At 43.5% G+C, this 12,956-nt stretch overlaps 1 protein-coding gene across 2 annotated transcripts in view; it reads left to right on the forward strand.

Annotated features, from left to right (window-relative positions):
- The window catches only part of PDZRN3 (PDZ domain containing ring finger 3), a 132,678-nt gene extending 121,602 nt beyond the window's left edge, over positions 1 to 11,076 (forward strand). The window contains exons 6-10 of one of the 2 annotated variants that reach the window (XM_038148751.1): positions 4,609 to 4,707; positions 5,245 to 5,307; positions 5,895 to 5,996; positions 7,071 to 7,187; positions 8,123 to 11,076. In XM_038148751.1, coding sequence (XP_038004679.1) covers positions 4,609 to 4,707; positions 5,245 to 5,307; positions 5,895 to 5,996; positions 7,071 to 7,187; positions 8,123 to 9,673 — 1,932 coding nt within the window. In that variant the 3' untranslated portion in view covers positions 9,674 to 11,076. The remainder of the gene's footprint in view (positions 1 to 4,608; positions 4,708 to 5,244; positions 5,308 to 5,894; positions 5,997 to 7,070; positions 7,188 to 8,122) is intronic. The other variant, XM_038148752.1, reaches the window with a different exon arrangement.
- Positions 11,077 to 12,956: the final 1,880 nt, after the last annotated feature.

Below are 12,956 nucleotides of genomic sequence, written 5' to 3' on the forward strand. Positions count from 1 at the left end.
AGCTGAGTACCAGAGTTTCAAGCTTTCCCCCTTGCTGTACTTTGCTGCTTTGGTTGAAACTTTTCTTTCACTTCTCCAATAATCTGTTTGCAAAGGGGGCGAGAGGCGACTCTGAACATGTGAATTGGAAGCCTCCATCACAGGCACTCTGCAATTTTTATTCCATCCTGGTTTACAAAGCCTTTCAAAGCATCTTTTATGTGAATATATTTCTTCTTTATGAAAACTCCTGCTCTGCAGGGAGCTGCACAGATCAGGAGCTTCTCAAGGCATTGCTGTGTCTGGGAATACAAAGAGCTGCAGCCCGAGCAGCCCTGCTTCAGGCAGTGATTGAATATGGAAAGGTTTAAAAAGCTTCACAGCTGTACTTTCTAACACAAATATTTGTGTGTTCTCTGTTTGGAACAAACGCAGAAGTGGTAAAACATTTCATCTGGCTCACAAGCCAGCACTGGAAAGTTGTCCTGCCTCAGCTCTCTGGAGGTTTTCAGCCTGGCCTCAGCAGCTCGTGCTGTGTGAGAAAGGTCTGAGTTATGGAGCTCTGCCCATCTGCTTGGCAGAGAGCCTGGCATCCTCCAAGTTATCTTACTGAGCCATCCCAAACCTCTTTCATCAGGGTGAGAAACACTTCCCTTCAGCCTTCCCCAGCACCCCTGGTGATTAGAGCTGGTCCAGCCTCTGTGGTCTGACAGAATTCCCATCACAGAGCTGGGCTGCCACAGAAACCTCCAGGTAGAGTTCTGCTTCTCTAGAGCAGAGAATTTTGGAAAGAAAATCTGGCTTGTAGCCTTTTCTCCTTTGAAAAGGGAAGGGGTGGGATTGTTTCCCATTTACCTGTGTTGAAAACCACTTTGATATGAAAATACAAAAGATTACTTTCTTAGGTTCAAGAAAGCATGCAGAAGATTTTCCCTCCTGCTCTAGCAGGGTCAGTTACCAAAAAGTAGCAAGAGGGCCTTAAGCACTATAAAAGGAAATAGTTGTTTATATTTATTTATTTCCCTGACTTTCTTTTCTGCGTGAAACCTAGCAAAAGGAAGCACAAAAAAGGGGACCCTGCTGGTCAGGTATGGCAGAGGTCAGCACAGGGAAAAAAATCCACCACATTTTACAGGGAGAGGGAGAAGGACAGAGCACTTATCATGCAAGCTGTGGGTGAGGCTTTCTGAGTGACTGAGCTGTTCTTACCCACTGCTGTCATTTCAGATCTCTACTGCTCATTTCTGTCTTGTTAGAGAAAGGACTCTGATTTTTATAAATCTGCAGGCAGGCCATAATTCTAAATCAGCAGTACAATAATTCGATAATCCTCTGCAAATGAAGGATCTTCTGAGCTTACAGAGGTTAATTTACTATTATCACTTGCTCCTAATTCATTATGATGAGTGGTTGCAGGTATAATGTCACAGGGCATGTTCATTTCTTCTTGTCTTGCTGTAAATGCCAGATGGATTTCAGCAACCAGCTCTGTGAGCCCTCCTTGGCTCTGCATTTGATGAGGAGCCAATAATCTTTCAGACACTTCTCCTGCACAGACTATTTTGAAAGAGCATCCAGATCCTCCTTTGAGCATCTCTCAAAATGTCACTTTTACCTGATCTGAAGAAGCAGATTTGAATTATCTGCGAGTGTTAAAATTGTCATGGATGGAATTTTCCCGTTTATCACATTAACCCAGCCCCAGCATTCCCACACCTCTGCCTGCCAGCTGCTGTCTGTGGCTGCAGACCAGCTGTGGGGTGACTCAGTGTGTCCCTGCCACTGCCCAGGGGTGCAGCCCCTGAGACAAAGCTGTAAGAAATGGCAAGTCCTGTGGCATTGCAAACACAGGGACTTTCACTTTTCAACTCCTCCAGGCCCATCTTAATTTTCCTCTGTTTAATTAATTCCTGGTACAATTACTCAAGCTGCCCCAATACCTGTACTTGCAGGTGCCAGTTTGCTGTTTGCCCCTTTCATGTGTCTCTGCATTACACAGACTTGCCTCTGAATATGGAAAATAACCTTTGCTTTGAAGACTCTGCTGTTGATTCTTCAACTCCAACTGGAATTGCACACTTTTATCTCTCAAATATTTCAAACCTTTTATGATTATATTAGAACTTCACTGACGCAAAGACCCACAGAAAGCAGCTGTTCCTGTGTTTAAGTTCATAAAATTATCATATTTGGGTAGCATCAAATCCACTTTCTCTCTTCCTACCAAGGACTAGAGGGATTGTACTCAAGAGTAAGTCTGTCAGCTCATAAAAATTCAGGTTCTAAATACCTGCTCTAAAAATTTTTTCCGCTCTAGCTTTTCTTGCTGCTTTATTTCTGAGTGTTTTTAAACAACAGACAGCTTTTTTCCTTTCAAAAAATATATATTCAAAATATATATTTTTATACAAAAATATTTTATATAAATATTATATATTTATATTTTTTTTCAAAATATATATTATTTAATTCACCAGATGATTTATTACCTTCCAGTACGTACAGGTGACATCTCAGATGGTACAATTAAAATATAAACCTGCACTTTATTTTTAATTATTATAGCCTTTATGGTTGTACACTGTTGGAAAAACACCCATTGTTAGTAAAAACATGTGGCAAGTAAGAATGAAAATAACAGCTTGCTCCCTCTTTTCCTTCCACTCCAAGTGTTTGTAGTTACTCAGGATCTATTTAAGCAATGGCCAAAGTCACCATATAGTTCTGTTTGGTTTTGTGGGAGGTTTTTAACATTATATATATTTTTTTTTTTCAATGCCAGTATGGCAAGCAGTAGAATGAGCCCCACTGGAAATTTATTGCCACATTTTCAAATCAATATAAAAGCATTCCTGAAGATAATGAAACGTTTTTGTTAAATTTGCAGGGAATATGGGAATTATTCTGGGCCTGAATTAGGCTCAATCCACAAATTCCCACCTCACTCCCAGTTCAATCCAAGGGGAAATGCAGGATAAACCCATTGACTGCAGTGACTTGCTGGAGGATCAGCTGAGATCAGAACAGAATCCACTTTGTCTCATCTTTCTTCTGAAGAATCTCCATCTCCTCTCTAGAAAGCTCCAAAGCTTTAGAAATGTGAAGAAAACCCCGCTATTAAAGCATTCTGTTCAAACCTTTAAGTAACAAAAGAGGGGGGGAAAAAAAAGCACAGCAGTTCACCATGGATACTATTGATTGAAACCACTTAAATACCAGCTGAAATGTCACTGACATTTACAGCTACGCTTCTTTAGGGGGGAAAAAAAAAAAGAAATTACACATGTTGACAAGTAAATAACACGAGATTGCTGATCTTGGCAGCTGTCAGCTAGACACACCAATAAATTATTCATATCAGCTTGTTTTATTGTCTTGCCCCTTCCAAATGGCACAGCGACAGAGATGCCAGAAAGAAGGAGCTGTGTTGTCAGGACTTTTCCTCTGGAATGGCAGGTCCAGGCACAAATCGAGGGTGCAGGGTCTGCCCTGGGGCTGGGACAGCTCTCAGACCCCTCTGTGTCCCTTTGCTGCTCCTTCTTCCCTGTCAGCACAGCCCAGATCTGAGGAGGAGGAGCAGGACCTTGCCAAGCCTCACTCACCCCCCTCCCCTGAGGAGGTAAAAACACAGCTCCAGGTGCTTTCACACCTCTGTCGAGGTAAAAACACAGCTCCAGGTGCTTTCACACCTCTGTCGAGGTAAAAACACAGCTCCAGGTGCTTTCACACCTGTGTCCGTGCAGCAAAGCCACTCCTTCCCACGGCAGCATCCTCAGGACCAGCCCAGCAGTCACCATCAGTTGGTTAAATGCCTTAAACCCCCGGGAAATCCCTCAGAGGCAAAAAGGCAGCGCTGAAAGATGCCACAGGGATGGTCACCAGCCAGGAGCATCCCCCAGCCCGGGGGTATCTCCATGGATTTTATAACCCTTCCTTCCAACCAGTGTCAAACACAGAAGAAAAAAAAAAAAAAAACCTCAGGAATTCCTCGTGGAAATAAAAAGCATAGAGGAAGAACATACATTTTTAAGATGGGTTAAATGTCTCTGAGATTAACAAGACCACCATGACCTGCTGAAAGCAAACGCTTGCAAGATACTGAAATGCTTATTATGTTTCTGTTACCAATACCAAAGGCTTTGCTGACAATATATTGATCTTCAGTCACACTTTTGAGAAATTTATTAGATTACTTCATGAAAATTATACAATTTAAAGTAATAGAGTATTAGGTTTTATTTCTGAAAAGCTAGAGAATTACCCTGCTTATGAGGAAATATGTATCATCTGTGACAAATATTGAAATCATACTTTATAAGTATTTTAGCCTTTGAAGTCTTAGCACCACATGAAATATAGGTAATTTTTCTTCCTTAAAATCAATAAAAGGTCTATTTTCAAAATGACTTCCTATTGATTGAAGGGTCAAAAATGTCCCAGGTATTGATTGTCTGCATATAATCACGTTTTGCTCAGTAAGTTAACCTCGTCTACAAGTGAAATCAAAAGACATCCACTATATCACTTAGGCAAAATATTTTCATTGCATTTGAAAAATTGCTTCCATCAGTCACCAGCGTCTCACTGACAATATATTTTCCTTTTTTTTTTTTTTTTTTTTAACCTCAGGAAGTGGATTTACACAGAGTGAACAGCCAGGACAAGCTTGGCCTCACTGTCTGTTACAGAACGGATGATGAAGATGACATGGGTATTTATGTGAGTGAGGTAAGATTGAGCTGCCTTCCATGAGATACCATTTGTCTTTCCAGCTGCATTGTTGGGCAGCTGAGACATTTCTCCTCTGTTTGTACCATGTTGGATAAACAGCCAAAATGCAGTAATTGGAAGAAATCTAATTATTTTCCTTTTCTCCAAACTGAGTGCAGTCCTGCTCCCACTGAAGTCAAATTTCATTATATTAACAATGTTCTATTTCAGATGATGCCTTCAGAGTATTTTCATGTATTCCCCCTTTAATTTTTATTCTTGATTATTCCTGAAACAATATAAATTACAAAAAACCCCACACACTTTTATTTGTAAACATCTGGGGCCCATTTCTCTCTCCTTGTCTCTTTCCATGAAAAAAGTAGCATTTTACACAGCAACATTTTTTCACCTTAATTAATTGCACCAATTTGGGGAAAGAAATTCATGATTAAATCTAAACCCTTCGATTGAAATGCACCACCCAGGAAATGAGGAGAAGTGAACAGTGAGCTCCCAAACCTGCAGAGCACTCAGAGTTCTCTTATTTTGCAGATTGATCCCAACAGCATCGCGGCGAAGGACGGGCGGCTGCGAGAAGGGGATCGCATCATCCAGGTACGTGTGGGAAGTGCTCCAGGTGTCCTAAACCCCAGAACTCCAGTGTCCTGAACCCCAGAACTCCAATGTCCTGAACCTCAGAACTCCAGTGTCCTAAACCCCAGAACTCCAGTGTCGTAAACCCCAGAACTCCAGTGTCCTGAACCCCAGAATTCCAGTGTCCGAAACACCAGAACTCCAGTGTCCTGAACCCCAGAATTCCAATGTCCTAAACCCCACAACTCCAATTCCTGCCCTCCTTCTTGGGAAGTGCTCCAAGTGTCCTAAACCACAGAATTCCAGTGTCCTAAACCCCAGAACTCCAGTGTCCTAAACCCCAGAATTCCAATGTCCTAAACCACAGAATTTCAGGGTCCTAAACCCCACAACTCCATTTCCTGCCCTCCTAACAAGGCTCTGCACCTGCCGTGCAGGGGCGTGGAACACCATCCCCTGTCCAAACCCCCACACTGCCCAGCATTTCTCTGCACAAGGCTGGGGATGTGCGTGTGGAGCCATCCAGCCGAGTATTCCCATGGAGCTGGGCACAGCAGCACCCAGGGGTCCCTATGAAAACCCTTCATGGTGGTGTTTTTCCTTTAAAGATCAATGGCATCGAGGTGCAGAACCGAGAGGAAGCTGTGGCACTTCTCTCCAGTGAGGAGAGCAAGAATATCTCCTTACTTGTGGCAAGACCAGAAATTCAGGTACAGTAGCAACAAAAAACCCTCACCTGAATCTTGATTAAAACAGTTGCTGGTTTTGTAGAAAGCAATTCTTTCAAATTGTTTAACCTGTTTAAATCTACCAGATCTACCTAAAACCATATTACACACTTTGACTGCAAATATTTATATGTGGTCTGAAATAATGGAATTCAGTAGTCATGGTACTTGCATATATATTTTATATTAAAATTCAGTTTGTAAGACGTTTAGTGATTTATTTGTGCTGCAATGCTATTACAAACATCAGTGCAAGGTATTATGAATGGTTTTGAGCCACAGTTTTGAAGAACATGCTGAACTCTAATTCCTATAGCTATTGATTATTCATTCATTAAAACACCTATTATTTAGCCCTTCATACACAGTCTCTTAAAGTACTTGAATACTGTCAAGAAGCCTCCTGAGCTGCAATAAAAGGTTGAACCAGATCCTTTTGTAGAGCAGGGATTAGCACAACAAAGGTGTTGAACAAACAGCCGGGAGCACCATTGTTTGATCTGTCTCTGCTCCTGGGGCTGGGAGAGCAGCCCTTGCCAGGGCACCTGGAGACACCGGGTCGGGATCATCACTGTCCTCTTAGCCTGGATATTTCTGATCTTCCCCATGGGGATAATTGGGAATGGGAGTAAAAATGTCCTTCAGACCCCAGCCAGATTTTCCTTCGGGAGTGTGATGCTGCCTCACAAGAGGCGTGTTCGAGCTTTGGGCTCTGGAGTGTTTTTATACATCTTAATCAAGTTGTGCACAAACCAAAACTGCCCCAACTCTTACAAGTATTTCCACGGATCAAAAGAGTGAGCTTTTTCATATGTAGAGGGCTGTTGAAGATAAAACCCTGCTCTTGGAGATGGAGGCAGCTGTGGGAGGAGGTAGCCCAGTCAATACCCACACTTAGCACAAGGACAGGCTCCTTCCCAAGGCACGGCAGCACTGTCACAGGAAGGAATCTCCTGAGATTTCCCAACCACTGTCTGCAAAGAAAAGCAGTAATTTATGTCAGTCTTCATTCTTTTGACAACGATTGGTTTGTTTTTTCCCTCCCTTTTCACGCAGCTGGATGAAGGATGGATGGATGATGACAGAAACGATTTTCTGGATGACTTGCACATGGACATGTTAGAGGAACAGCACCACCAGGCAATGCAATTTACTGCCAGCATGCTTCAGCAGGTACTGCCCTTCTGGTGTGCAGGGCTGTCAAACTTCCCACTGCACTCAATATTCAATATTGAGCTTGGCTGAATACACTTGGTGTCTCAAGTGACACTGAGATCAAGGCAAAAGGACTTTCTGTAAAATCAGGATATTGCATGACTGTCCACAGCTTCATCTCAGGGACCAAGATGTTTTAAAATAGTACCTTTTGTGCTTTTCCCCTTACAACAACATGATCACAATTCATGGAAATCCCCTGTCACTGTGGTCACTGAGAGGAGTACTGGGTGTGTGGTGGGTAGAGCAGGCAGAGAGCTGATTTACAGAATCTCCTATTTGATGTGTGTGCACAGACTGGAAACAGCCTCCCGAAACCTGGAAACCCAAATGGACAACTCAGGCAAATGACTGAAGTAAGATCTATACAAGGGGAAAAAGGCAGAGAAGAAGTTTTTACCTTACAAATTTTATGCAGGGCCAGAGATACAGGGCTTGTATTCTCCATCATTCTGCTATGATTAAAGCAGTTTCTCAATTTTTGCCTAGACTTTTTTTCCTAAAGTTTTCTAGAACTCTGCATCTTCTGTGCCATCCCCATGCTGTGAGGAGTCATGCTCTCACTTAGGCACTGCAGGAGAACTGGATATCGTTGTGCACCTAAGTGGGACAAGAAACATTTTGAAAATGTGACTTCTACCACTGTTGCTGCATAGGGGAAACTCAGACCTCAGGTTCTTCTGAAAAGGACATCCACAGCAGGCTGAGGGCTTGGTCACCTTTTCTCTGAGTTCTTAATAATACTCTTTCCATATAAGACCTTAATAATACTCTTTCCATATAAGATACAAAGTGTAAAAAGTGATGGATTAGGAGATTTTAAAATAAACACCTTGGAATACTTCACATGCTTACAGTAATTTTTCTTTGTGTCCTGCTGTTTCTGTTGTTAGAAGAAGCACGAGGAGGATGGAGGCACCACAGACACAGCCACCATTTTGTCCAACCAGCACGAGAAGGACAGCGGCGTGGGGCGCACGGACGACAGCACTCGCAACGACGAGAGCTCCGAGCAGGAGAACAATGGGGACGATCACACCACCTCCTCCAACACCTTGGGGAGCCAGAAGAAGCTGACCTACAGCCACGACACCCTGGGAAGCGGGGACATGCAGTTCAGCAACGAGTCGTTCATCTCAGCTGACTGCACCGACGTCGACTTCCTCGGCATCCCCGTGGACGAGTGCGAGCGGTTCCGGGAGCTGCTGGAGCTGAAGTGCCAGGTGAAGTCTGCCAACCCCTACAGCCTGTACTACCATAACAGCACCCTGGAGATGAGCAAAAGCGACCAGGAGAGCGTGGACAGAGAGCTGGAGATGCTCAACGAGGAGCTGCGCAACATCGAGCTGGAGTGCCTGAACATCGTGCGAGCCCACAAAATGCAGCAGCTGAAGGAGCAGTACCGGGAGCCCTGGATGCTGCACAACAGCGGCTTCCGAAACTACAACACCAGCATCGACGTGCGCAGGCACGAGCTCTCGGACATCACCGAGCTGCCCGAGAAGTCCGACAAGGACAGCTCCAGTGCCTACAACACGGGCGAGAGCTGCCGGAGCACGCCGCTGACTCTGGAGATCTCCCCCGACAATTCCCTGCGCAGAACCGCCGAAGGCGTTGGCTGTCAGGGAAACGAGGGGGCAGTGGCCTATAATGTCTCCCAAAAGAATTTGTTTGCTGGCTCAGAGAGCCATGAATCCAGCGCTGGTAAGTGCCACGCCTCCGCTAAAGATCCCGAGCCTGGCAAGCAGCTGGAGAGCAAGGAGAGGAAAGGCAACGACGGCAGCAAAAGCCCCACTCACGGTCAGAAGCCCTCGGGCTCATACGCGTCCCCCTACCACCACTCTCCCTACAAACACGCTCACATCCCTGCCCACGCCCAGCACTACCAGAGCTACATGCAGCTGATCCAGCAGAAATCCGCCGTGGAGTACGCGCAGAGCCAGATGAGCCTGGTGAGCATGTGCAAGGACTTGGCCTCGGGCCAGAGCGAGCCCAGGATGGAGTGGAAGGTCAAGGTCAGGAGCGACGGGACGCGCTACATCACCAAGAGGCCGGTGAGGGACAGGCTGCTGAGGGAACGGGCCATAAAGATCAAGGAGGAGCGCAGTGGGATGACCACGGATGACGATGCCATCAGCGAGATGAAGATGGGCCGGTACTGGAGCAAGGAGGAGAGGAAGCAGCACTTGGTGAAAGCCAAGGAGCAGAGGAGGCGGCGGGAGTTCATGATGCAGAGCAGGTTGGAGTGCTTAAAGGAGCAGCAAGGTGCAGAGGAGAAGAAGGAGATGAACATCATTGAACTGAGCCACAAAAAGATGATGAAGAAGAGAAATAAAAAAATATTTGACAATTGGATGACAATCCAAGAACTGCTAACCCACGGAACAAAGTCACCGGACGGCACGCGGGTGTACAATTCCTTCCTGTCAGTGACTACTGTATAATCCATCCCCAGTGCTAAATTATGTACATAAAACACTACCAGTGGGGTAGGAATCCATGCCTCGTTCAATGTGGCAAGATTTTTGTATATAAGATACAGTCACCGAGTTTATAGTTCAAATACTGAACTCTACAACCGTGGGTGCCAGGATCTCCATTCTGCAGTGGAGAGGAAGCTTGCCCATCTCCTTCAAAGGCAATATTAGCAGTGCTTTTTGGAGTACTGATTGTACTTTTTTACTTGTTACCTTTTACATGAAGTGTTTAAATATCAGACATGTATTAACCATACTTACACAGGTAATTTGCTTAAACTATATTCATATTAAAAGGTACCCATGCTTTTCTTTACCTAAAAAAAAATGCAAAAAACCCACAAGAACAACTGCACATATGTATTTTTTGTTTGTGAAACCATATTTTGTGATATTATTTTGCTGTTGTTCACTTCTACACAGAGTGCTGTTTATCAATACTTAGCTCAAGGTTTAAACTCAGAATTAGAATCATTCTCTTGTAATATTTAACATTTATCAAACAGCAGTTTTTAGAGTTATGCTCAACATTTAAACATTTTTCTCTTTAAGGTTTCTGAAAGAAGTATAGAGGTTTCATCTGAAAAGCCTGAGGCAAAGTACATTATTATGCAGCTTTAAAGGATTTTAAAGCATGTTTGCAAATGTTGCAACCTATTGAAGAAATGTGCATGTACAGCTAATTTGTTTATATAAGACAGTTTGTGGAATTTGAAAAGCCCATGGTAGTAACTGTTTGCTTTATAGATTTGAATGTATTGAATTATAAAAGCAGTTTCATGAAATCATCATTAGCTACAAACGTTAACAAGTAAAATGAAGTAAAATAAATTATTGTTTTATATTTCAAACTACTTTAAATTCTTTTTGTTCCCTTCTGGTTTCACCATCTAGAATATAATTTTATGGAGTGTAGCTCCTGTGCTGCAGAAATGCCTGGACAGCCACTGGAGCCAATCCTGAGGGAATAATTGGCATCCTGACTTTGGGGGGAATTTGGATTAGGGTTTTCTGGAGGGAAGAGACAAGGGAGAAGCACAAGGAGTATCAAGAATAAAATCAAGCAATGTTTATCTCCAGCTCACAGGCTATTTAAGTTGACTTGTAAGAAAGAAATAGAACTTCTGCTCTCCTGCTTTGCTTTGGTTTGTGGTTTCTTTGTGGTACATAAACCCCACCTACAGCCTTGAGTGGGGGTTTGCATTAAAACCAGACAATATATAAATTAAAGCATATAAAACCTAAAGCAAATAAATATACAAATTAAAGGAGATGGTGAAAAAAATAACAGAGGTGTCAACGGGGTATGACAGTCCTTTCGGTGTTTTCTATTTCTGATTAAGAATACAGATATAAATTGGAATATTCTGCTGGATTAAGTGATTTAGACTCATTATGAACAGGTCCCAGATTCTCCATCCCCTCTCTCTTTTTCCTTTAAAATTTGCTCCCAAACCTGCTAAGTTTTTCTTCTGGACTTTTCTGTCTTAAATGAGCAAAAATTGCAATCTTAGTGATAGAAGTGCAAAGCTGGAAGGGGAGAGGTTAGCAGCTTCTTGAGCCTATTTTGTCTGTCATTGAGAAGCAAACAGCAGATTTGTCCAGGTTTTTTTCTGCTCCCTCTGTGGACTAGCACTGAATTCCATGAAATGTGTCTGCCACACTCCACAGTGAGCTTCTATATGCCTGGATATGCCTGTCCAGACTATGTAATCTGGCACTCTTGTCAATAAGCCTCTGCAAATTTATCTTCAAACTGTATTTTCCTTGGGGATAAAGAGCCAGTCCTACCGTAGTCTGTGGAAGGTTTCTCTTTTGACTTTGTTGGAGCTGGGGTTTCACCTGGCGTGCACCAGCCATTGCCATCACCAGTGGCACAGTGGGAAAAACACCAGATTTTCACACGCTGCTGGCAGTGTAAGACATTTGCCATCTCTGTCTCAAATCTTCTTCACCCTGAGTTCATCTTCTGTTCATCCCAGCTACAGGTGTGAGAGCCACAGCAAAATACTGCCCTCCTCAAGGCCTCACACTCGGGTGTAAGAGCTGTGATTAGTGGAATAACAACCCTTAAACCGGGCATGGAAAGACAGCTAAACCACCTTTAGTCTGCCTGGAAATATTAGAGTAAGATTGGAAATGTTCTGATGAGGAAAAATTATCATCAAGCTGCTCCTCATAAAAACAGACTCCTTTGGAATAACGTCACATGCAGAGTGGTTCCTTTGGGCACCAGGACATCAATGCTGAGCATTTTGTGCCTTGGGTAGCAGCAGGAATATGTTTGGGAATTCAGTGTGATATGCAGGAATTACAAGAAAGCAGCTACGGTATAAAATTTACATTCATTAACGTTGAAATAAAATTATTGGCCGAGAATTACTCTCACACCTTTGAGTTTTTCCCTGCTCGTTATTTTGGACAGTTAAAAATCACCTCTCTCCTTTAGCCCTGGGATTTATTAATTAGCGTCAGTTCGCAGAATCATCCCTTATCCTGGAAATCTGAACAAAAGCTTTGCAAACTGCAGATTTTCCTTTTCCTTTTGCAGTTGTCATCCCGCTTCTCATTGCCCTATCAAAGTACTTAATGAGGTGTTGAAAAGGGAGATTTGGGCTCTTTTTATTGCTTGCAAGGAAACATTGGAAATTACCATAACGTTAATCCAAAGCTGACATTACAGAGCAATGAATCCAACTAAAAGCAGCCTTGGATCCCTAAGAGGAAATATTTCACCCAACAGTTATTCTAAAAATGACATTGTAGTGCATAAAAGTGCTTAAAAGATAACACTGGGAATGGTGCTGTTGTCTAAAGGACCTCTCATACAGGAATCTCCAGGCAGCAGCAGAGGTTTTATCCCTGGGTTACCACAGGTTGTACCCAAAACCCAGCACCCTCCACCCCAGCCACCCTCCTGTGGGACAACGTGGTGGGTTGGTCCTGGCTGGACACAACTTCAGCTCCAGAGTCCTGCAGGGATCAGCACTGGGAGATGTGCTCCTTCCACTGGGGATGCTCATTCCAAGTGGTTTTTGGAGTTCATTTAAACCTGGAGGTGTAAAACTTCATATCCTGCTTCCTCCTCAGCCACTCCACTTGAGCATCATCTCAAGCTTGAGTACAAAATTATCCCGGAGTAATAAATATGCAGGGAGAGATCCTAAATACACCAAGAGAGAGCAAGGAATTGCCAAGCTGAGAGGTTTAACCAGAACTGTGTGTGTGTGTGCAGCTCCTGGAGATTCTC

This window comes from Motacilla alba, chromosome 12, assembly GCF_015832195.1.
Source record: "Motacilla alba alba isolate MOTALB_02 chromosome 12, Motacilla_alba_V1.0_pri, whole genome shotgun sequence".
Lineage (NCBI taxonomy): Eukaryota > Metazoa > Chordata > Aves > Passeriformes > Motacillidae > Motacilla > Motacilla alba.